The sequence below is a fragment of the Podarcis tiliguerta genome (genome assembly GCF_965153285.1).
Source record: "Podarcis tiliguerta genome assembly, chromosome: 3".
NCBI classification, from domain to species: Eukaryota; Metazoa; Chordata; class Lepidosauria; order Squamata; family Lacertidae; genus Podarcis; species Podarcis tiliguerta.
This window is the reverse complement of record NC_139536.1, coordinates 33636697-33662326: the sequence shown is the minus strand read 5'-3', so window position 1 is coordinate 33662326 and position 25630 is coordinate 33636697. Positions and strand designations below refer to the sequence as shown.

The window sequence follows — 25630 nt, the reverse complement described above, 5'->3', positions numbered from 1 at the left end:
CATGACATGAGAGAAAGGATCAAGCAGCCTACATATGCAGTCACGATCCAACCCATATAGTGTATCCATATAATACCCCTAGTGTGTGCAGCTAGCTGCTCAATAGTTGTAACTGAAAATACATGCTTTGCTACATGTGCACACTGAAATGTTACTGGTCTGCCCAAGAGATTTTGGATGGTTCTGTTAAAAAAAGAAATAGTAATGTATGAAGTGAAGCAACACTGATTAGGGATGCAACATGGCATCACAGTTTCTATTCCAACCCATGTCCATCACAAGCAGCACTGTTTCTGCTGCAGTTCAGGGTCCACCAAATGGTAAGTTATTTGTGTCACTGCCTGCTATTTAGCATGTGTTATGGCAACTGCATAACATATGCAACAATTTGCATGGTCTACATCCATTTCAGTGTAAAAGAAATGTCAAAATAATGTTTAAAAAGTTATTACAGTGATACCTCAGGTTACATACGCTTCAGGTTACATACGCTTCAGGTTACAGACTCCACTAACCCAAAAATAGTACCTCGGGTTAAGAACTTTGCTTCAGGATGAGAACAGAAATTGTGCGGCGGCAGCATGGAGGCAGCAGGAGGACCCATTAGCTAAAGTGGTGCTTCAGGTTAAGAATAGTTTCAGGTTAAGAACGGACCTCCGGAACGAATTAAGTACTTAACCCGAGGTACCACTGTAACTGCATATCACTTGCAGATTTAGAAGAAAACAACGGTGTGAACTAATAGAAATCATATTCTCGTGACCAGTTTCCATTCCTGACCAAAGACAATTTCCACTTCCCTTTCCATCTTCATCAGAATTCTCTTGGCAATCTCCAGCCTTGAGAAGGAACTCACATTGCTGCATAAAAGGATTCCCTTGTCCCATATGTACTCACCTAGTCCTTGAGACCCTCAGTGGAGGACCTTTTCCAAGTTCCTCTGCCTACTGATGTGAGGTGGATGGTTACTACGGACAGGGCCTTTTCAGTAGTGGCACCCCATTTACCCAATGCCCTCCCCAGAGAAATTTGGCTGCTGCCTATACAGTGGTGCCTCGCAAGACGAAAAGAATCCATTCCGCAAGTCTCTTCGTCTAGCGGTTTTTTCGTCTTGTGAAGCAACCCTATTAGCGGTTTAGCGGATTAGCGCTATTAGCGGTTTAGCGGCTATTAGCAGCTATTAAAGGCTTAAGGGATTAGCGGATTAGCTGCTAAAAGGCTATTAGCAGCTTAGCGCCTTAGAAAAAGGGGGTGGGGAGCGGAAAAAAATCTCAAGAATCGCAATACATTTTCGTCTTGCGAAGCAAGCCCATAGAGAAATTCGTCCTGCGAAGCGCATTGAAAAACGGAAATCCCTTTCGTCTAGCGGGTTTTCCGTCTTGTGAGGCATTCGTCTTGCGGGGCACCACTGTACTTGGTTGCTGTCTTTTAGGCTCCAGCTGAAGACCTTCTTGTTCTCCCAGGCCTTTTAATTGCAATGGGCGAAAGTTCGTAGGTCCACAATAAAGCATATACTCAAGTTCTTGGGCTCAGTCCCCAACATGTCCAGATAGCATTGGAATAAAGTCTGACAAAAAACTTGTTGACAATACTGTGTTAGAAACATGTGTTAGAAAAGTAGAAATAATTCAGCCCTTTAGCCATCCTGATTGGAAATATAAAATGATAATGAAAGCATAGTGGTTAAAGAGAACCGTCTGGTTCAGTGCTTAGAGAACTGAACTAGGACCAAGGAGATCCGGGTTCAAATCTCTGTTCAACTGGACCTTGGACCAATCAGTATAGCTCAGCCTAATATACCTCTCTGTGTTACTGGAGAAAGGGGTGCAGAGAATCATGGGTGCCACTTTGAGCTCTTTGGAGAAAAGCCAGGATATCTGTGCAACAGATTAGAGCTCAAGAAGTACTAATCCACACAAAAAACAACCAAGAGTTTTGTGGCATCTTTAAGACAAACAAATTTATTATGGCATAAGCTTGACATTCTTTGCAACAAAAGACGAGCACAGCTTCTCTTCTGAGCAATCCCTGCTAAGTGATCTTGACTCTGCGTGCTGAGAAGTCTGGCAGTAGAGTAAGCATCTTTCAACTCTTTAAAAAGTTTAATCGGTGAGCTTTTTGCCTGTCCCAAGGCTTCTCGCTTAGAATGGCTCCCAGCAGCAACAGACAGCGGCAATCAATTAATAGCTTGAAGCCACTGCCTGAAATATTGAGCTTTGTGCGGAAGAGATCTGCATGCGCCATTGGGCTCTCTTTTCACATTATCCTCTGGCAGGAGCTCCCAGCATGGTTCACTAGCGGGATCTGACAAAGGGCAGCAGCAACAACAGCAGCAGCAGCAATGCCTTTTCTGCTCCAGGTTTTAGTATGGTTATTGACTGAGCCAAACAAGCAGGTCATGCAAGGAGCCACTGCCAAGGAATAGACGAAAACAATTGCATGCATACTTGCTCTTTGCGGGTGAACAGGCTGTGGCTAATAGCCACATTGACATGTGGGAGGAAGTTAGCAAACATTTCTTGGGCTCCTACTGCACAACCCAATATCACCAGTGGGGAAGATAATCATGTTTGGTGCTGGTGGTTTTTAATTGGTTCGTATTCGGAAGAGTAAACCTTGAGTTCTCTGAAAAACAATCACTGGGAGGAGAGGAGTAACTCCGTGGTTTTGCATGCAAAAAGCCCCAGGTTCAACTGCTGGCATCTGCAAATGGGGCTAGGAAGGCCTCCTGACTGAAACCCTGGGGAGCTGAAGAAGAAGAAGCAGAGTTTGGATTTGATATCCCGCTTTATCACTACCCTAAGGAGTCTCAAAGCTGCTAACATTCTCCTTTCCCTTCCTCCCCCACAACAAACACTCTGTGAGGTGAGTGGGGCTGAGAGACTTCAGAGAAGTGTGACTGGCCCAAGGTCACCCAGCAGCTGCATGTGGAGGAGCGGAGACACGAACCCAGTTCCCCAGATTACGAGTCCACCGCTCTTAACCACTACACCACACTGCCAGTCAGTGCAGACAATACTGACCTAAATGTCTCCCAGGGTTGTTGTGAGGGTAAAATGGGAAGAGGGTGAATTGTGTACATCAACCTTGAGCTCCTTGGATAAAAGATGGGGTTAAAATGAAATGAAACTAAGAAAATGCCATTTCTGAAAAAGCATCTTTATATTTACCTTGTGAGGGTTTTTTTTTAAAATGACAGGGGAGGGGATAGCTAACTATTAGGCTTACACTGTAAGGATAAAAGGACCGCCCCTCCCCATATAAACCATCCCAGACTCTGTGATCATCATTTGAGGCCCTTCTTCATGTGCGTCCTCCGTGTGAGGTCCGGAAGGTGGCAACACAAGAACCGGCCTTCTCTGCCTGGCGCCTTCATTATACACCTTTAGGCACCAGGAGAAAACGCTTCCCTTCAACCAGGCCTTTGGCTGATTTGTATTCTACAGCATTTTACATGTGCCTTTGGGAAGGGGGCCGGGTATTGTTGTGCATGTTTTGTTTTTAATTATTTACTTGGTTTTTATCCTGTGTTTTATTCTGTGAACCACCCTGAGATCTTATGATGAAAGACGGTATATAAATCCAATAAATGAAATCAATAAATGAAATGAAAGACAAGCCTCAGCCCAAAGACCCATCTGGCAAAGCAGGAAGTGGGTGGGTGGGAATGAACTCTTTCATTTCCTGTTGTGGTCCTGAGGTAAGTGCCTTCTCTGAAGATGGTATTTGCTTTGGGAGGAAATCCCTCAGTAATGCCACTGCCTTGCTCTGATAACCCATGTTTGAAGAGTGCTGTAAGATACCTTCTAAGCAAACAAAGGTTTAAAAACACAGGGCCCTGCCCTGCTTTGCACATGGTCCCACTATGAATCATTGCTCAAGATGAAGGGCAGTTGTTAGGCCCCACAATAAGCTAAGTGAAGCAGCTGATTTTGCGCATTGTTTCTTTCTGAATGCATTATTATTGGGGGGGTTTACCACTAGGAGGAGAGAGAGGTGACTGTACTCTACTCGCAATGCCACAACAATGTGGCTGAGTACTCTGCCCCTTGGTAAAGGACCCCTGGGTGGTTAGTCCAGTCAAAGGCAACTATGGGGTGCGGCGCTCATCTCGCTTTTCAGGCTGAGGGAGCTGGCATTTGTCCACAGACAGCTTTCTGGGTCATGTGGCCAGCATGACTAAACCACTTCTGTGACAAGTGCCAGAGTGCATAGAAACGCCGTTTACCTTTCTGCCACAGCGGTACCTATTTATCTACCTGCACTGGTATGCTTTTGAACTGCTAGGTTGGCAGAAGCTGGGACAGAGCAATGGGAGCTCACCCTGCCACATGGATTTGAACCACCAACCTTCTGATCGGCAAGCCCAAGAGGCTCAGTGGTTTAGACCACAGTGCCACCGCGTCCTTCTGCAGCTCCACCTGAGGCACTGAAATGTCTTGGGCTGACAGCTATGCATCTTACACAGTAACAACAAACATGGCTGCTATGTGTACAGTTAGGAGAAGGGCCATATATCTAGATGGTGAAGCATTCCCAGTACGGCCTATTAGCACAAGGAAACATACCCTCTCTGATATCCAGGATAGCCCCTGCCAGTCGGTGTAGGCCAGCATTTCTCAAACTTGGGTCTCCAGCTATTGTTGGACTACAACTCCCATCATCCTTGACCACTGGTCCTGCTAGCTAGCGATGATGGGAGTTGTAGCCCAACAACAGTGTAGTCCAACACTAAACCTGATGGACCAATGATCCGACTTGGTACGAGGCAGCTTCCTATGGTCTTTGGGGTTTCTCACAGCATGAACAACAAACTTGTGTGTTCAGACACAACTTTAGACAGTTATAGACTGTTATGTACTGAAGTTCTCACCCTGGGCCAGCAGGGGGATACTGTAGATAGTTATGCAAATGAAGGATCGAAAAGTGACGTTCAGTGATTGGATAGTTTTGTATGCAAATGAAGGATCGAAAAGTGACGCTCAGTGATTGGATAGTTTTAGAATGTTGCAACAGTTACAATTGTTCTGTAGCTCTATATAAGCAGGCTGACTGAGCTCCTCAGTTAGTTCTGTTCCAGCTTACAAAATAAAGAGCTGCTTTGGAGAAATCGCTGTGTCGTCTGCTATGTCAACCCACAACTTAACATAGACGTCAGCCCAGGAACCCAGACTGGGTCAATCAGTTCTGAGCAGAGTGTACCCAGTTGTTTAAAGATTCATATACATGCACCTATGTTCTCCACATTGCTGCAGGATACAACAGTGTGCATACAGCCACTGTATTCATAATGTGTAGCTCACCCTGCTTCTGACAGCTTCTCTCCCCCTGCCCCCCCCCCCCATGCTGACTAGAGTCTGCCTACAAGTCAGGAGCAGGTCATCTGACTTGCTCACCACAAGCAGAATCTGCAGCTTTTGTACCAACATGCAACCTCAAGCCATATTTAGACAGTTGGCAGTGGTGGAAAAAAAATGTCAACTTCTGTTCTTGGAGAACAAGTCAGACAACTAGTTTGCCACAAAGCAGGCAAGCAACCATGTGTTTCAGTACCAAGAGATGTTGGCATCATTTCTGGTCCAGTTGAAAGGGCTGCTCCTTTGGTCAGAGCAAGAATATCTCCCCCCCCCCCCATAGGGTTTCTGTACCTTTAACAGGTGTGTCACAGGCAAACATGTTGGTTTATCATTTCACTCTTACTTTTCAGGAAATCTGAACAAAGGAGAACAGGTTTTTTTTATTGCAATACCCCAAATTATCCCTAAATAGCAGCACAAAGTTCTCACCCTGAAGGTTTATACTTATTAAACTAGAATACTGGGTTTGCACAAGTACTTACATGCATATATATATATATATATATATATATATATATATATAGCATGATGCTTTTAATTTTGTTCCTTCCCTCCTGCTCATTTCCAGATAAAAGTCAATATTTGCTACTGAAGTGTCCAACATTATTTCTCACCTACACAGGAAAGTTTTATTGCAATACAACCTTCATAAATTTGTCTAATTCTTGGGTCATTTGGGATGATCCAGTGCGTTAAAATAGTCTTAGTGAGTCGAGGGCAAAATCGGCCAACTTGAATGGCTTTAAGAGAGGATTGGACAAATTCATGGAGGATAAACAGCTGATGGCAGAAATGCTTCTGAAGACCAGTTGCTGGAAACCATGAGAGGGGAGAGGGCTTTTGTTCTGCTCCCTGGTTTCCCACAGGCAACTGGCTGGCCACTGTGAGAACTGGATGCTGGACTAGATAGGCCACTGACATGATCCAGCAGGCTATTTTTATGTCATCACGTTGTTAAGTTGGAGGCAGGTGAAGACAACATGAGGGCCTGTTGATACCATCTGCCCTGTGAGAAGAAACATCTTGTGCTGGCTCGGTGGAGCTAGTTGTTTTGTTTAGTGTGCATGTGGCTCTTCTTGTGTTTCATAAATCCTGTGAGTCGAAAAGTGGAATATAAATCTACAGAATAATAGTGGCTAGAGAAAATGGTTCGTTGTTAACACTCCCTCATTTCTAAGGTCCCATACGTTTCAGGCAGTGCAGTGGTACCTCAGTTTAAGAACTTAATTCGCTTTGGAGGTCCGTTCTTAACCTGAAATAGTTCTTAACCTGAGGTACCACTTTAGCTAATGGGGCCTCCCTCTGCCGCCGCACAATTTCTGTTCTCATCCTGAGGTAAAGTTCTCAACCCAAGGTACTATTTCTTGGTTAGCGGAGTCTGTAACCTGAAGTGTCTGTAACCTGAAGCGTCTGTAACCCGAGGTACCACTGTATTATGCCACTTTAAACAGTCATGGCTTCTGCCAAAGAATCCTGGGAACTGCAGTTTGCTAAGGGTGCTGAGAGTTATTAGGAGTCCCTTATTCCCCTCACAAACCAAAAATTTCCAGGAGTTTTTGCTCTAACATACCAGGAATAGAGAAGCAGAGTCCCTGTAAGACTACCAAGTCCAGGGTCTAAATTTCCCAAACTTGTACCACTCAAAGGCTCCTTGTTTATGCTTTCACATCTCATCATTTCTTAGTCCAACCTGTTTTCTTGGCGATAACTTTGCTCATTTGGGCATAGCCATCCCAGGACTCTGATGATCAGCCAGCCTCAGCTGAAGAGAAGACATATGCTCTAATTCTAACACACATTAGGACTTGCTTTGTCTGCCACTGTCTCCACCTGTTCATATATTTACGAGGGAAATGTTAATTGCCGAACCTTTGGTGTAAATACAACAACGGATTCCACCCCAATAGCTGCAACGTCTTGCTTGTCGTATGAAATTGCACAAATGGCATCGCAGAAGTGTTGCCATATGTCCACCAGCAGTGCGGAGTCCACCAAGTTCGTGCAAATATTATGTGAATTATATTTGGAGTACGTAAATAAGCTGTGCAAATTAGGTACGGCCCTCTGGCTCACAATATGTTTTCAACAAGTCTGTGTGCTGAACTAATTGGTTGCTTCTGATGCTACCTTTGCAGCGGTTCCGCGTTAAGGCAGTAAGGCCAGGGTTCTTGCATATTTTTAGCTCCTTAAAAAAAAAGGGGGGGGAGAGATTTTCATGTTTCTAAAAAAAATATCCCGTAAGACCACTGGAGCACTCCATCCCTCTTTGCACCCTAAAATATATGCACAAACAAAATTCTATTAAGAAGGGACTTCCTTCTGCCTTTGTGCATTTCAAAATTGCAGCATTGCACGGTAATCTGGTGCTGCTACAACAGCAACATAAAGGTACCATTGCCATAACAGAGGGTTGGAGTGTGGGAGTTTAGCTTCTGCTGCCATTCCTGGCTCTGTTACTTTAGTCAAAAAGAGCCTGACCCACCAATGGCCTGAGGCCCTTGGTTCCTAGGGATGAGTATTAATTAAAGTGAGGGTGTTATTTTAGTTATTTGCTCGGTTCTGCAAAGTGCCACTGAGTCCCTGGAACATGAAGCACCAAAACCTTGCTCATTTGCCTGTCAATGATCCTCCCTTGCCCTGCAACTTGGTTTGGTCTTAACTTGCTTAATGCTCAGGCAAGACTGGACTTAGTAAGCATGCATGTTATCTCTCGTTTTTTATTTTTTTTTTGGGGGAACAGATTGTTTTATTGCTCAATGCAAGCAACTCTGGATGTATGTCTAGGGCACTGTAAACCAGGCTTGTTTAAAGTTACTTTGGCCAAGCAGTTTATTGCAAAAGTACTTTATCGCCAACAGATCTCAAATGCTACATGCTGCTGGTTATTTTCTCATGGGATGAATGGCTTTTGCGCTCTCTCTCTCTGTGTGTGTGTATGTGTGTGTGTGTGTGTGTGCGTGCAGAGGGATAGGAAGGTCAGGTGGTACCCGGTGCAGAAAATTTCTTATTCCCCCCCCCCACATTGTTGGTTTTTTTTGGGGGGGGACTTGGCCTGCAAAAATGGTTTTATGTTATTTCATATTTTCTTACAAAGGAATGTGGATTCTGAGCCTCAGATAACAAGTAGGCGACTACTTAAATCTACAGGATGGATTGTGTTTTGGCTTGTGTCGTTTTATTTATATTTATTGTTTATTTATTTAATAAAATTTATTTTAAAAACAAAAAAAACCACAGCAGTAAAATCAAGAAAAATTCACAATCCTACTTTAAAACATACAAAAGCTAAAATATTAAGATTAAAATTACTTCAACTTCCTAAGCATCTAGGTATGCTTGCCTAAAGAAGAATGCTTTTAGCAGGTGCCCGAAAAGAGTCTAGCAAAGGCACGTGCTTTGTTGAAATTTCAGCCTTCACGACATAAGAAAACGGCCAAGTAAACAGCTATTTTCGTGGAGGAGGGTCAAGATATTAACTGATATGCATGAAAATTCATATGTAGCTATATAATCCCTAGTGTAGTAAGAAAAGACCTTTGGAGCAGGCATTTTCAAAAAAAAAGTTTTTTATGAACCGCCCTAGTAGGGCAGTAATTGTTCCTTGATAATTTGCCACCCCCCTCCATGGTGGCACCTGGGGCGGCCTGCCCCCCTTTCCTACGCCCCTGTGTGTGTGTATGTGCAAGAGCACTGGTTATTGGGTAAGACAGTCCACTTCGGCTCATACATCAAAAATGACTGAAACCGATGTAATTTTCAAAGATGGTTCTAGTCCATAAGAGTCACTCCCTAAAACTGTGATAGCTATAGAGGATGTGTCTGCCCAGTTAACAAAAAGCCATCACTGTTTTGAGGGCTCTTTTGAAAACCTGGTTAGTAAGCTTTTTGATAGCAATTAGCCTGTCTGCATTAATTTATATTTAAATTTCTGTTTTTGCTATTTATTAATTTATAACCGCTGAGTGCCAAGAGAGTATTTAAGTGCTAATTGACAGTAGTAGTAGTAACCCGATGGCTCATCCCAACTGCATGCTTTTCACATGGCAATTTTCTTACATTACTACATTTCCATGCGGAAGAAAAGCACATATTCTATGATACATGATACAGACATGATACCTGTGCAGGAAAACAGTCATGTTTAAAGGTGCTTCCAGGAAGCATTTTTTTCTGGATCTCAGGCACACTAACTCAGTACACTGGAAGCCTGCCAGCCACACAGCTCCCCACACAAAACCAACCAGATCTCTTGCCTATTGACATAGCAGACATCTCAGGCCATCTATGGATACAACAGTTTTTTTCTAGCTTCAAAGCAGAGCCCAACACTGATGGGATTACAGAGGTGTCTACCTCATCCCATAAACATGCCTTTGATTTTTTAAAAATCTAAATGCAAGACATTACATTTATCTCTGTTGAATTTCATGGCCCAGAGTTCCAGACAAACAGAAACTGTTTTGAATATATATTCTGTCTTCTATGACATTAACTACCTATACCAGCCTCACAACATCTGCAATTCTAAAAAGCATCCCCTCTATGCCCTCATCCAAATCATTTACACCAAAGTTGAAAAGCAAAAAAAAATATCCATTTTGCACCTACCCCAGGTTGGGATGAGGCCTCTGTCTGTCTATCTATCATCTATCTATCTATCTATCTATCTATCTATCTATCTATCTATCTATCACTTGATGCTGAAATAGGCTTCTAAGTAATTTACACATTTAAAAAACAATTACACAAGCATTAAAATATAAAAATCCACCATTAAAACACACAATTATACCGCACGCACAATAAAACAACCCAGTAATTGAAACAGGAGATTTGGGTTGAGAGGCGATGGGAAATGCCTATGTAAGCAGGTTCATCTCCCAAAGCTAGCAGAATGCCTCTCCTATTTCAGCAGGGAGGACATTCCACAGCACCAGTGAAAAGGCCCGCCTCACATCACTGCAAACCGATAGATAAACCTTAGCCCATGGCAAGGCTAACTGTGTTCCATTTATCCAAATGCTCTTACTGGGCAATGCAGGCAAAGTCAAATAGTCTGGTTCAGAGTGGTTTAGGGCTTCATATGTAAAACAAGAAGACCTTACAACTGACTTGGTGGCTTACAGGCAGCCACTGCAGATCGCTTAGCATGGGTGTGATATGTGCCCAGAAAGGGAGATCACCTTCCACCCAGGTTGCAGCTTCTAGAACACCCATAAGGAAAGCCCCTCAATGAGTGCATTACTGTAGTCTCAATGAGATATTACCAGCACATGTATCACAGAGGCTAAACTAACCCTGTCCAGGAAGGGGCACAGTTGATGCACCAGCCAAAGCTGGTGGCAGGCACTCTTTTTATGTAAGGGTTACCTGGACAAAGTTCCACCCATGAACCATGTACCTGTTCATTCAGAAGCAGTGCAATCCCATGCAGAACAGGAACAATCCCCAATTCTCAGACGTGGCCACCACAGTGTCTCTATCTATCTACAAAGGATGTAGCTTCAGCTTATTGGTCCTCATCCTGCCTTTAACCACACTCTGGCACTTACTTTCAATGAACACACACTAGGTACTGCTGTTCAACCAGCTGTGGACCCTACTCTACCTCAGCAACTCTGTGGTGCTCTAAACCATAGCTGTCAACTTTCAGATTTGAAAATAAGGGATCAGCAGCCTCACCTGTCCTGGGGACAGTCTACAGGATATCTAACAATCGGGGATAGCAGCGGGAAGCAGTGGGAAACGGCACTGGAATAAGGGAATTTCCCGCAAAAAAAAGGGAAGGTTGGCAGCTATGTTCTAAACCAGTATTTCCCAACCTTGGGTCTCCAGCTGTTTTTGGACTACAACTCCCATCATCCCTAGCTATCAAGGCCAGTGGTTAGGGATGATGGGAAATGTAGTCTGAAAAACAGCTGGAGACCCAAGGTTGGGAAACACTGCTTTAAATCAATTGCTGGAATTGTTTGCTTGACACTTGGTGGCCATCAAGTTGTGATCGGTTTGCAGTGCTGGCAAGCAAATGATGTGTGCCACCCCAGTCCCCACGATGACCATTCAATAGTTCCGCATTCTCCTATTGGGAAGAATTTCATTGCTTTGCCTTGAGTGCCAAAATGCCAGAGGCTAGACCCCTTCTTTAAAAGCCCCGACAAATTCTAAGCGGAATTCTGAAACATCGTTATGCCAACCCCTATTGAAGTCACCTGGCATAAACACCCCCCCCCCACTCTCTCCAAGGCAGTTTTTCCAGCTCGGTGATTAAACTGACAGCTGAAGACAGGAGATAACCAAAACAAGAAGCGTTTGCAAAGGAGATTACTTTTACCCCAATGCTTCTTCCCATGCACCTCGTAAGCACTGCAGGCCAATTTCTTTTGCATCTTGGACCAATTCTCTTTGCCCCTAGGATAGCTCAAGCACATGCGTCTCTTATCTGTTTAATGTACAGTCCAAAGGGGGAAGAGTCACTGTCTCACTGTGCCTGTTAGAGCACCCCCACCATCCCACTGCCTAAATATAACACAAACTGGCTGCTGAAAATGGTCTATTTTTGTAGTTCTACCAACACCTCCTCTAAAGATAGGCACTGCATGAAAAAGACCAGCTAATTTTGGACCAATGCACTTTCTTCTTCTTCAGCGGTTTGGAAAACAAAGCATCTGACAGCAGCAGCAGGAGGAGCTTTGTTTCTGAACGCCTGGCTCCTCAGGTGTTAAAAAGTTTGGGGCTTTTATGCTATTTCTTACCAGCTTTCCCCAAACAAGCTTGCTTGCTTTCTTTGGCGATCACCAGAAATAGAAACAAACAGGCAAAAGACCTTGCTTTCTTCCACTCACAGAGAAAGAGTACATCTGAAGAGGACAGCCTAATGGGATTTGATCATTGGAATTTAAGCTTCTCTCAATTTGCACAGCAGTTAAAGGAGATGTGGAAAGTGCTAGTTGGATTCTCTAGGGGAAGTCTAAGAAACATACACATCCCATCTTAATAGGCCTTTTTAATAGTCTCTAAAGTAGCAGCGCTGCTGCATTTCCACTTGTTTTTCCCCAAAATTTATTTTTCTTCCCTCCTGGGTAAATACATTTTATTTTATTTTTACCCTAGAATGCTGGTTTTCTTCCAAGATGATGCTTGCTTTCTGCAGTTTTTATGAGAACTTGTATTTAACAAATTGTTGGTTGTTTTTAATTAATCATTTGCTGCACTTTATTTAGGCTTGATTCTCAACTGGCATGCTTTCAAGAATCATACAGTTTTGAATTTATTATTAATAACCAACACGGAGGCTCTAAGTAATAACCGTAAGAGGAAAGAACCCCACGTCACCCTCATTTTAGATTGCAATCTTAGCCAACCTTCCTGCAAGTCAATTCAATTGAACTCAATAGGATGTTCAATGGAACAGACATGCATCTGTTAAGAGATGGGGACTATTGAGATCAAGCAGATGCCTTCACTGTACTCTTTTTGGAGCGCCTGCTAAAAACATTGTTTAGATAAGTGTCTCCACCCGCATCGTTCTGCCCGGGCACTGAGGTCCTCCTCCAAGGGCCTTCTGGTGGTTCCCCCCCTGCGAGAAGCGAGGTTACAGGGAACCAGGCAGAGGGCCTTCTCGATGGTGGCACCTGCCCTGTGGAACGCCCTCCCATCAGAAATAAGCAACTACCTGACTTTTAGAAGGCATCTGAAGGCAGCCCTGTTTAGGGAAGCTTTTAATGTTTGATGTTTTCTCATGTTTTTAATATTCTGTTGGGAGATGCCCAGAGTGGCTGGGGAAACCCAGCCGGATGGGCAGGGTATAAATGAATTATTACCTAGACCCTTAGAAAGTTGAGGTAATTCTAATTTGTTTTAGTTTTTAAACTTTTGTATGTTTTAAAGTATGTTTGTGATTCCGCCCTCCCTTCAATTTTACTGTTTTATTTTTGGTAAACTTCTTTGAGGTTGTGTGTGTGTTTTTACAATCAAGTAGCGTACAAATGTTATGAAAGAAAGATTAACTGAAGTCAAGTATGTATCCCCATGCTACTGCATTCATGCTAAGCTGTTAAAAGCAGCTGATTTCTTAGAACTTTTTAGGAAAATATTTCTCCCCTACAGAATCCATGTACTCAACGCACCATGTCACATGCAGGAAACAGTGGGATTTAGTCACATCTAAAGTTAAGGGGGGGGGGGTGTCACAAGTGTTTCTATATTTGTTATCCAAGCTGTGAAGGGAAATGCTGATTTTTAGGTTCCTATTCAGACACACCACATGCTGCGGTGACCTGTACTTGCCGACTCCTAACAAATCGCCGGTGTCTGTTGAGAGGAATGCTGTTAATTGTTACTGCGAAAGAGAGTTTATTAAAATACTTAAGATGAGAGATGTGTAATTAACGCAGCTTTGTGCTCTAATGGGTCCCTTTGCTCAGAGCTCTTTGAAAAATTAATTAAGTGGCCCTCCACCCTCATGTGGTGATAAAGATACACCAATCCAGCGGAAGGGTAACCCCGGGCAGGCAAGATTGCCCTGCGAAAAGAGACAGAAATATTGAGTGGGATCCAATTCCCAGCTCCCTGTTCAATCCGCAGGGTAAAATGGGGATTAATTTGATCCACCAGATTCTGAACTTATGGAACCCCACACAAACAGCTTATTACCTGGTTAATTAAATGTACACCCTGATCTGTGCTTCTGGCCTGGGTGGTTTACTGGTGGTTATAGTGAAATATACCAATAAAACTCTACTTCTTAGCTTTTAAATGAGACCTGCTCGGATGAATTACCTGTTTGTAAAGCTCAGAAACATCATCTGCTCTGGAGGTCTGTGGAGGAGGAGGTAGTTTTACATGGAGATGAAGATATGGAAACTCTCCCTGTTCCCCAGGGGTTACTAGGGGGCCACCAATTCTCCATTGTTGTTGGCATCTGTCTGTCTCAGGGAGACAATGGAGTGTGCCGTTGGGGGTGAAGTCAAACTATTGGAAGGTTACTGTGCCTGCTGCGGTTGTAGTGACCGATACAGGAGAAGGATGTTTTGTTGCAGCTGGGGCAGATGAAGGCGTCCGGTTTCTGCAGGTTTCTGTATCATGGTTTTCCTTCTTTCTGCGCTCCTCCCAGCATTCGTTCCTCCTCTGGTTACTGCTGTGGATGCGTGACCTGTCTCAGGCACCACAGTCATCTGAAAGGGGTTCTCACATGGCAGGGTTGACGTTGCCAGCCCTCATGTCATCTTTGTAACACAAGAGTTAGCCGGCCAATGGACCTGGTGCCTGAAGCCAGCTCCCCAGCATCCTTGGAGATCCTGCCTTCTTCCATTCTGTGGACGTGACCAAGCCAGCGTAGATGCTGCTGAGACAGGAGAGCAAACATGCTGAGAATGTGATGCAGTGCATGTGTCAGGTGTTGTCGGGGACTGGGCTGAAGAGGAATGGTGGAGGCTGCCCCCCACAAACCTTCCCAAAAAAAGGACAGTATAGATTTACAACAACAGAAGGTCATGACTCTGAGACGAAAGAAAGACACAGATGAGAGATAATGGAAGGGGAGGCGGGGGAAACATCAGAGCCAGAACAGCTGGCTGACACATTATCATTAGAAAGCATTCCCACCCCCCTTCTCCTAGAACCAGGAGGGCTGTGAAATGGGAGGAGCAGAAAGCGGAAAGGGCCTTACACAGCCACCGTATGAGGGGTGGAGCTGCAGATGACGGAGAGTAAAAGGGGGGGGGGGAGGAGATTACTTGGAGCAACACCGTTAATTAATAGGGACTACTTATTAGACCACTGAGCCTTGGGCTTGCCGATCAGAAGGTTGGCGGTTCGAATCCCCGTGACGGGGTGAGCTCCTGTTGCTCGGTCCCTGCTCCTGCCAACCTAGCACTTTGAAAGCACATCAAAAGTGCAAGTAGATAAATAGGTACCGCTCCAGCTGGAAGGTAAACGGCGTTTCCGTGTGCTACTCTGGTTTCGCCAGAAGCGGCTTAGTCATGCTGGCCACATGACCCGGAAGCTGTACGCCGGCTCCCTCGGCCAATAAAGCGAGATGAGCTCCGCAACCCCAGAGTCGTCCGTTACTGGACCTAATGGTCAGGGGTCCCTTTACCTTTACGTTCCTTTCTCTCTCTCTGTAAATCTAGAATAAATTACGTGGCAAGGGCTCTTTTTGTTACCTGCTTTTTTGCCGGCACCGGGGGAGGGATAGGATTTCCTGAACCTTGACAGGTGTTGAGCTGTTGCCCTTGGCGGTTCCAAGTTGCCCAAGACTTGCTTCCATAAAGCAACATGCTCAACAGAACAAGCCTGGTAGATCTTCATCTTGGTTTTGGTCGTAAGCATCACATTCTCCCACACCCTTTTGGAGCGGCGAGCCATTGCCATAGCTGCCAGTTGCTATTATTTTTTCCTTTCTAGTTTGACAACTGGGGTAAGGGACCAGTTTTGGCTCAGGAGTCTTTTGTTGCTGATCACTATTCTGTGTGAATTGTCCATGTTCATTTAACACAAGGGAGACCCTATCAGGAAGTCCCTGCTGGCTGGCTGGCTGGCTTAGGAACATAGGCTTAGGAACATAGGCTTAGGAACATAGGCTTAGAAACTGAGGGCCCATCCACGCTTGTCCTGTGCCTGGAAAGCACAGGGATAAAGAGGAGATGTGGTAGAGATGCATGATACTGACCAAGGCTTATCCTTCCTCTCTCATGTTACTAGAGCATGGACTCAGCCGATGAATGGTGGGCGATTAAGGAGAGGCAAAAGGGCGCACTCCCTCGTTAAATGATGGCATCTGCTGCCACAGGATTTAGCAATGGACACCAACTTGGACAGCTTTATATAAAAGGGGTAAGACAAATTAATGGAAGGTAGAGTCACCACACAGCTGCTAGCTGCAGCGGCAGAGCATACGTTCCCACTGCCTGGGTTCGGTACGGCGCTGCCCAGCCGAGGAGAGGGGTGGCAACTGCAATGCTCCTCCTTTTCTCCGCCTCCCGGGTCAGACCTGACCCAGAAGCAGAGCTGTGGCTGGGTGCAAGGCAGCTCCCTTGCCCTCCGAGGCCAGAGTCCAATGAGGGAAGACTGGGAAGGGGGCAGCTGGTTGCGCCCCCTCTCAAAAATGCACCCAGGGTCATGGCCCCCAGCCCCCTCCAGGCAACGCCCCTTGCTAGTCGCAAAGGCTGTATGCTGCCTTGAGCATGAGAAGTATGACCCTGAAAGCCAGTCACTGGGAAACTGAGCACTGTTCACAGCATTTGATATTTTCATTTATATACAGTGGTACCTCGGGTTGCATACGCTTCAGGTTACATACGCTTCAGGTTACAGACTCCTCTAACCCAGAAACAGTACCTTGGGTTAAGAACTTTGCTTCAGGATGAGAACAGAAATCGTGCTGCTGCGGCATGGCAGCAGCGGGAGGCCCCATTAGCTAAAGTGGTGCTTCAGGTTAAGAACAGTTTCAGGTTAAGAACGGACCCCCGGAACGAATTAAGTACGTAACCAGAGGTACCACTGGACATTCATTCGAAATAAGATGGGTTTATGAAGCATTCTATATCCACCCACCACGCTGACAAAGAATTCTACGAAACGGTATTCAATATCCGGAATTACTGTTCAGTGTTGGGCATCATTGTTGAATACACAAATCTTCACAGCTTGTCTTCCACCGTACAAAGTTTGGTACCTCGCTTCATTTAAAGCTTTTCAGAGACTTTGATGCTAAAGATTTCATTTTGAACTTTTTATGATTTGAAGGAATTCTATAAAGATTGTCTATTACGTGTTGCCTAGACATTGCTGAAGTCACTGGGAAACAGCACAGGGAAAGGGCTATTTCTCTTACGCTCTGCTTGTGGGCTTCCCATAGGCATCTGGGTTGTCTCTGTGGGATCTAGCAGGGCTATTCCTACATTCTAAGGCTGGTTTAACCAGTAAAATGATTACTTAAACCCTGCCCATCTGACTGGGTTGCCCCAGACACTCTAGAAGAAGAAGAGTTTGGATTTGATATCCCGCCTTTCACTCCCTTTAAGGAGTCTCAAAGCGGCTAACATTCTCCTTTCCCTTCCTCCCCCTCAACAAACACTCTGTGAGGTGAGTGGGGCTGAGAGACTTCAGAGAAGTGTGACTAGCCCAAGGTCACCCAGCAGCTGCATTTGGAGGAGCGGAGACGCGAACCCGGTTCCCCAGATTACGAGTCCACTGCTCTTAACCACTACACCACACTGGCTCTCTAGGCAGCTTCCAACCAAAAGGCTTTTCCGGAGACGATGGGCGCTCCCTCCTGACACGGTTTTCAGCTTGGCTAGGCAAACCATTGCAGTAACAGTTTCTATTTTTAAAATCGTACCTCTCTGCCGCTTTAGTTTTTTATGCTGTTTTAGTGGTTTGTTTGCTTTGTAAATGGCTAACTTGCTCTTCTTCTCACTGATTTTGTTAGCTGCTGCCATGAGCCTGTTGTGGACAGGCAGGACGTAAACGTATTAGTGAGGAGAATGGAAACGGAATCTCAAGGGTTGTTTTCAACTGGGTCCTCCCTCAAGAGCCGACCAACTGAAATGAACGAATCTAAGTGAGTCGTGTCCATTTACTTCAATGGGTCTACTCTTGAGTAGATACCCCTAAGTAAAGACATACATGCATAAGTAAAGACATATATGCATAGAATTGCCACTAAGCTGCCTGGAGTACAGAGCAGTTGGCCCAGAATCAGCGTCTTGAGGGGCAGGAACCCGAGTGTTTTTCTCAAGAGGCCAAAATTGAGCCGTGAGCCCAAAAGACAGCAGTTCTAGCTGGCTGGAGGCAAGAGTTTCCCCTCCCTCTTGAGGCTAGGAAAGGTACAGCTGTGCTCAAGAGCCACAGGCAACCACCTTCTAAGTAAATATTTGTAGGTCTGGGCTAGCCAAGGGGAACAGAACAGGAAGCCCCAAACAGTTTTAAGGCCTTAGCTGCACATAGGAAGCTGACTCATACAGTGTCTATCTAGTTCAGTATTGTCTACACTAATTGGCAGCGACTTGCCGAGATTTTAGACAGGAGCCTTTTATAGCCCTGCCTGGAGATATCAGCGACGGAACCTGTGACCTCCCACAGGCAAAAAAACATACTGTACCAAGAGCATGCCTCTAATCTGAGAGATGTCCTTAAAATAGGAAATAGGAAGTTGCTCTGTACTGGGTCCAACTGCTGATCCAGTCTAAGCTCAGTACTGTTTGCACTATCTGGCAAGTGGCTCTCCAGAATTTCAGACAGGTCCAGGCTACCTGGATGGAGATGCTGTTGACTGAAGCTGGGACCATCTGCCTGCAAACCTCTACCACTGAGCTACACCCCTTTACCCATAAGATTTTCACAGTGAGAAAACTGGACCAATCCAAATCGAACCCAGACAGCTTTGAGCAATAGTTTTCTCCTAAAACTTGTCTGCTATACAGTGGCACCTCAGGTTAAGAACTTAATTCGTTCCAGAGGTCCGTTCTTAACCTAAAACTGTTCTTAACCTGAGGTACCACTTTAGCTAATGGGGCCTCCTGCTGCCGCCGCACGATTTCTGTTCTCATCCTGAAGCAAAGTTCTTAACCCGAGGTACTATTTCTGGGTTAGCGGAGTCTGTAACCTGAAGCATCTGTAACCCAAGGTATCACTGTACTGAAAAGCTGATGGTTCAAGAATTCACTGGGTGGCCTTGGGCAAGCCCCTTTCTCTTGCCTAGAATATGGAGATGCTAAAGACCAGCTCTTCTCTGTCGCAGAGGGTAATCAAAAATATTGCCAGTCAAGTGCTGCTGATTAAATGATGGACAATAACTACAAGCATTTCATCCTTCAGCTTCCATTATAGCAACAAGTTCCAGGCTCTTGTTTTTAAGTCCACATCGCTCGGGCCTCCCTTCCTCAGGACATCTGAGGACATGTTGTCTTTGGGAAGCTAATCATCACCACACTTTGCTCCAAGGCTGTCGATTAATCCTTTGATTCTAGGATCAATTATCACATGTTCATTATCCACAGACTTTCCGCAAGAAAGGAGGTATCTAATATACAGCTACAATGGAGTCAGGATAAAGAGCAGTTATTATGGGACTCAGCAGTTGTGCTCTGGCAGACAAAACTGCTGCATAAAGTAGGAAGAGAATTCCCTTCCATCTTTTCTTAGGAGGTAATGGCCCATTGATCCATTCACCTCTCAGACATGTCTACTGGCTCAGCAAGTGTTCGGATTGGAAGCCATAAAAGTACTGATGTGGAACAGTATGTCCCTTTCAGAAACGGAGCCCATAACTCCATATATGGAGTCAATAATTAGTGAAGGGTGGAGTCCCTTACAGCATGACCTTTGTCCTGGATATTTCCTGCTCCCTACACTGTTTTCATGATGTTTGTTGTGACGTGGGGTTTGTGATTTCAGCTCTCTTGACATAATCTGCTGGAGACAGTTCTCTAGTAACACTTCTTTATTACAGCAAACAAGACTGAAGACTGAGGAGGGGAAAGCTACATTTATAGGGACAGGGGACTAGCTAGAAAGGATACATTTTGGAGGGAACAATATCAGGCAATCACAGTCCTGCCTTTTGGAGGAAACCAATAAGACAGAGGATCCAAATACAGCAGTTTAAATGAACCAATAGTAGCTGTACCCCCTGAAACCAAAAGGCAGTTACTTTACCCTAATGCAAATATAGACAATAATAATACAGATATAAAATCCTTTGACTCAATACACAACACCCCTCCCCCCCTAGTGAGCACAGCAGACGTAATCTCTCAGGTACTGTGGGGTCCTACAACTTCTACTTGATCTCCTGACAACAGGCGTTGCCGGTTCTGGATTGGGTGTTACCTGTGGTAGAGGGGCTGCTATAGGGGTTTCCTCAGGAACAGATGGAGTCCCAGACATCTCAGGGTTCCCTACCTGTACCTCGTCATCATGAGGACTAGCAGACCCTGGTTCATTTGCCGAAGCCCCTGGTGACTGCACCTCTGGGCCATTTTCACTCTGGTCTTGCAGCTCTGCGTCGTTAGCCAGGGATGAATTATCTGACTCCTCCCTGCTGAGCGCCCGGCGCCTCAGCTGATCTATATGTCTCTTCCAAACTTGCCCATTTTCCAAGGTTACATAATAGGACACAGGTCCACTAGCCCGGGTGACCACACCAGCCACCCACCGCGAACCTCGTGAATAGTTCCTCACCCAGACCAGATCTTCAGGGGCGAGATACCTTGTTGTGTCAGTCTCAGCCTGGGGGGTTGCTCTTGAATTATGGTTTGGCATTTTATCCGGGTGGACATAATCCAGCACCGTTACCAGTCTTCTACCCAAGAGCAGCTCAGCTGGCGACTTGCCCGTCGCAGTACACGGCGTCGCATGCTGCAAAAATAACATTCGCGCGATGCGAGCTGACCAGTTACCCTCCATTAAGCGCGCAATGGATTCTTTGGCTGTTCTTACCATGCGCTCAGCCTGCCCATTGGAGGATGGGTGAAAGGGCGCGGATGTGACCCCTCTTATGAAGTTATCAGCCAAGAATGCCCTGAATTCTTGGGATACAAAAGCTGCCCCATTATCTGATACAATGGTCTCAGGTAACCCGTGGGTTGCAAACAGCTGCCTCAACACCTTGATTACGGCAGCTGATGCCATGCTAGGGACCATCGCCACTTCTAACCATTTGGAATATGCATCGACGACAACCAAAAAGACCTTCCCCTGGAATGGCCCAGCAAAATCTAAGTGCAGCCGGCTCCAGGGAGATCTGGACTGCTCCCACCAGTGAACTGGTGCTCTGGCCACTTCTGGCCGCACCTCTTGGCATGCCTTACATGTTCGTACCCATTGTTCTATGTTCTGGTCCATTCCAGGCCACCACACATAACATCGGGCTAGCGACTTCATCCTGACCATTCCCGGGTGTCCCATGTGAAGCGTCTCAAGCACCCTGTTTCTCAGTGGTGCTGGGATGATCACCCTATCTCCCCACAGGAGACAACCCTTATGCATGGACAACTCGTGCTGCCTTGTCGCATAAGGCCTGAATTTGTCTTCATGCGGACCACCTGGCCACCCCCTCCCCACCCAAGTGAGCACACGGGAGAGAACAGCATCTTTCCTCGTTTTCTCAGCTATATCAGTAGCCGTTACAGGAGCCCCCGGAAGTGTTTCCAGCATCATTATGTGCTCCGCTGGAGCGGGATCCTCATTGCTCCCGCCAGGAAGGGGCAATCGACTCAGCGCATCAGCGTGGCACAACCGTTTCCCCGGCACATGGGTCAAGGTGTACTGGAACCCGTTCAGGAATATAGACCAACGCAACATTCTGGGGGAGAGAATTTGTGGCGTTTGTTTGTTCGGGTTGAACAACCCTAACAGTGGTTTGTGGTCCGTTTCAATGGAGAAATGGCGACCGTACACATAATCATGGAACTTTTTGATTCCTGCCACAATTGCAAGCGCCTCTTTGTCAATTTGAGCATAGTTGCGCTCCGTGGGCGACAACGTACGGGAATAGAAAGAGATGGGCTTTTCCGACCCATCCAGTTCCCTATGACTCAGCACCGCCCCCAGGCCGTATTGAGAGGCATCACATGCCAGGACCAGCGGCTTTGACTCATCATAATGAGCAAGGACGCTCCCGCTACTCAGCATTCTTCGCAAGGAGTCAAAAGCCTTCTGCTGCCCCTGCCCCCATCGCCACACATTCTTTTTCTGCAACAGTCTATGTAATGGTTCAGCTACCGAAGCTTTATGGGGTAAGAACGAATGATAAAAGTTAATAAGTCCCAGGAATGACTGCAACTCCGTCTTGTTCTGTGGTCGTGGTGCCTCGATGATGGCCTTAATCTTAGCATCTGTGGGGTGGATGCCTGATGCATCAATTTTAAACCCCAAGAAATCCACAGCTGGCACCCCAAAACTGCATTTTTCCTTTTTCAGTTGCAACCCCACCTCCTTGAACTTGAGCAACACTGCACGGACACGCGCAACCAGTTCCTGTGGGTCTTTTCCAGCAATCAAAACGTCATCAAAAAATGGCAAGACCCCCGGCAGACCTCTTAACAGGCGTTCCATGAGCCCTTGAAAAATCCCTGGGGCCACACAAACTCCAAATTGTAATCTGTTAACTCTGAACGCCCCTTTATGTGTGACAATAGTCTGTGCTTCCGCTGATTGTGGGGTTACTGGCAGCTGTTGGTAGGCTTGTGCCAGGTCAATTTTGGCAAACACCTTGCCCCCAGCCAGTTTAGCCAACAGATGTGATACGACTGGAATGGGGTATGAGTTTCCCCTGAGTGCCTTATTGATAGTACATTTGTAATCTGCACAGATCCTGACTTCCCCATTTGCTTTAAGGGGCGTGACGATTGGAGTCTCCCACTTAGCAGAGTCCACGGGTGAGAGAACTCCCTGCTTGACCAATTTATCCAGCTCTGCTTCGATCTTGGGTTGCAGTGCAAATGGCACTCGCCTTGGTTTGAGTCGGATTGGGGCCACCCCAGGGTCCAACTCGAAGTCAACTGGGGGCCCTTTATAACAACCCAGTTTTCCATTAAAGAGACCAGCAAACTCTTTGCATAATGCCTCGCTCATCTCAGGGCAGGTTTGGATTGAATTAAGCCCTGATATACTCAGTCCCAGGGCGGGGAACCAGTCAGTGCCCAGGAGACTGGGGCGACTGCCCTTCGCAATCACCAGTTTGAGTACAGCCTGTTTGTCCCGGAACTGAACTCTCACGGCACACATTCCCATAACATGGATGCGGCCCGCTGAGTATGACTGCAAGGTTGCCGGGAAGGGCTCCAGAGGGGGCAACTTACCCCTGGGGAAGAATGTCCTCGCGGTCTGGTCCGACACGATAGTGAATCCAGATCCGGAGTCCACCTCCATGTCGCACTGCTGACCCTCAATCTTCACCTTGACGTGTGCCTTGCCTTGCGCTGGGAACTGCACGACCCTCCCGTTGATCTCCGTTACATAGTGGCAGTCCTTTAGAAAATGGGTTGCTGTGGGCGGTCTGCGATGCTCCAGTCTAGGTGTTCCTGTCGCTCCCAACGCCGCCGATCTACAGACCCTGGCGATGTGACCTGTCTTCCCGCACGTCCGGCACATAGCATCCCGGAAACGACAACTCTTCCGCTCATGGTTTCCGCCACAACCTGGACACCTGCCTCGGTGATCTTTGTGCACTGTGCAGGCCTGACGCACTGACTCGACCCCACGGACTGGGCTCTGGCTCGGAGTAGCCTCTAGCTCGTCCATGGCATGCGCAACTTCTATCTGTGGCTTAGGGGCCTTGCGACTGGCATCAAGCTCCTCTCTTTCATAATTCTCCGTGGCGGTGGCCTCCTTCAAGGCTGAAGCAAGGGTAACCTCTTCTTTAGCCACGATGCGTCTTCTGGCTTTCTTGCTGCTCAGACCACCGATAAACCGATCCAGGAGAGTCTCTTCCAGATTTTGGAAGTCGCAGTGCTGAGCGAGCTTCCGCAGTTCAGCTAGAAATGCAGATACAGACTCCCCAGCACGCTGCTGCCTCTCATGAAACTCCATCCGCCGGGCCATCTTGGTCTCAGTAGGCGCCAAATGGCTTGTTAGGCAGGCAAGAATATCTTTGAGAGATGTCTCACTTAGCTTCGCTGGAGCAAGCAATGCCTTGGCCAGCTTGAAGGTCTCAGGCCCACAGTAGCTCAGGAATGTGGCCCTTCTTTTGCTGGCATCGGTGATCCCTTGAGCCACTGCGAAGAACTCGAAGCGTTCGACGTAGTCTTCCCACGTGTGGGGCTCTGATGGCTGGAAGGGCTCCAATACCCTTGGACTCTCCATTGTCCTGTGGCAGGGTCGTCTTCTCAGCTGGCCAGTGAGTCTTGTTCTTAGCTGCAATCCGGACTCTGAGGCAGGGCTGCGTTTAACCGCTCCTCAGCATTCCGGATCCCATCCTCGTCGCCAGTTGTTGTGACGTGGGGTTTGTGATTTCAGCTCTCTTGACATAATCTGCTGGAGACAGTTCTCTAGTAACACTTCTTTATTACAGCAAACAAGACTGAAGACTGAGGAGGGGAAAGCTACATTTATAGGGACAGGGGACTAGCTAGAAAGGATACATTTTGGAGGGAACAATATCAGGCAATCACAGTCCTGCCTTTTGGAGGAAACCAATAAGACAGAGGATCCAAATACAGCAGTTTAAATGAACCAATAGTAGCTGTACCCCCTGAAACCAAAAGGCAGTTACTTTACCCTAATGCAAATATAGACAATAATAATACAGATATAAAATCCTTTGACTCAATACACAACAATGTTCAGCTTTTATTCGGCTCACTGTGGTGGAGGGATAGGAAGAAGCACCAGCAGAATCTCAGAACCCTCCCATTTTGAGGGTTTTTAAAGCTGAGACTCCAATACTTTGGCCACCTCATGAGAAGAGAAGACTCCCTGGAAAAGACCCTGATGTTGGGAAAGATGGAGGGCACAAGAAGAAGGGGGCGACAGAGGACGAGATGGCTGGATAGTGTTCTTGAAGCTACCAGCATGAGTTTGACCAAACTGCGGGAGGCAGTGGAAGACAGGAGTGCCTAAACGACTAAACAACAACAAGGGTTCTACAAGTCTTGTAGAACCTTAAAAACTAGCAAACTGATTGTGGCAGGTGCTTTCGTGGGCTAGAGCAGGGCTGGTGGGTTCTGTGTCTCTCCAGATGTTTAACTCCACCTTCCATCAGCCTCAGCCAACATGGCCAGTTGCTCAGCTGGAAGGCCACATGTTCCCCATCCTTGCACCACAGCCCACCCCATCACAAAGCCACAATAAGAACATAAGAGCCTTTTGGATCGGGCCAAAGCCCATCTAGTCCATCATCCTGTTCTCACAGCGGCCAACAAGGTGTGGGGAGCCCACAAGCAGGAATCAGAGGACTGTAGAGTTGGAAGGGACCCCAAGGGTCATCTAGTCCAACCCCCTGCAATGCAGGAATCTTAACTAAATCATGCACGACAGCTGACCAACCTCTGCTTAAAAGACCTCCAAGGAAGGAGAGTCCACCACCTTCCAAGGAAGGAGAGTCCGTTCCACTATCAAACAGCTTTTACTGTCAGAATGTTACTCCTGATGTTTAGTTGGAATCTCCTTTCTTGCAACCAGAAGCCCTTGGTTCCGAGTCCTACCCTCCAGAGCAGGAGAAAACAAGCTTGCTCCATCCACCATGTGACAGCCTTTCAGATATTAAAGGTAAAGGGACCCCTGACCATTAGGTCCAGTCGTGGCTGACTCTGGGGTTGCGGCACTCATCT

General features: G+C 46.4%; 1 protein-coding gene and 3 long non-coding RNA genes across 4 annotated transcripts in view; all 4 read right to left on the bottom strand.

Moving 5' to 3' along the window:
• LOC310674852 overlaps window positions 1–25630 on the bottom strand; it is a 35367-nt gene that overhangs the window by 5598 nt on the left and 4139 nt on the right. The window lies entirely within an intron of this gene.
• LOC310674847 lies at window positions 1934–3038 on the bottom strand. The gene is made up of 2 exons (XR_014509791.1): window positions 2993–3038; window positions 1934–2748 (listed from the first exon to the last, which is right to left on the bottom strand). It is a non-coding gene; the product is annotated as an uncharacterized lncRNA (long non-coding RNA).
• Window positions 8173–15170, bottom strand: LOC310674836. The gene is made up of 2 exons (XR_014509773.1): window positions 11301–15170; window positions 8173–11159 (listed from the first exon to the last, which is right to left on the bottom strand). It is a non-coding gene; the product is annotated as an uncharacterized lncRNA (long non-coding RNA).
• LOC310674808 (uncharacterized protein) lies at window positions 21560–24648 on the bottom strand. Its single transcript, XM_083434543.1, has 2 exons — window positions 23162–24648; window positions 21560–21663 (listed from the first exon to the last, which is right to left on the bottom strand). Exons 1-2 carry the CDS (start codon window positions 24162–24164, stop codon window positions 21638–21640), a joined length of 1029 nt encoding a protein of 342 aa, XP_083290669.1. The 5' UTR covers window positions 24165–24648; the 3' UTR covers window positions 21560–21637.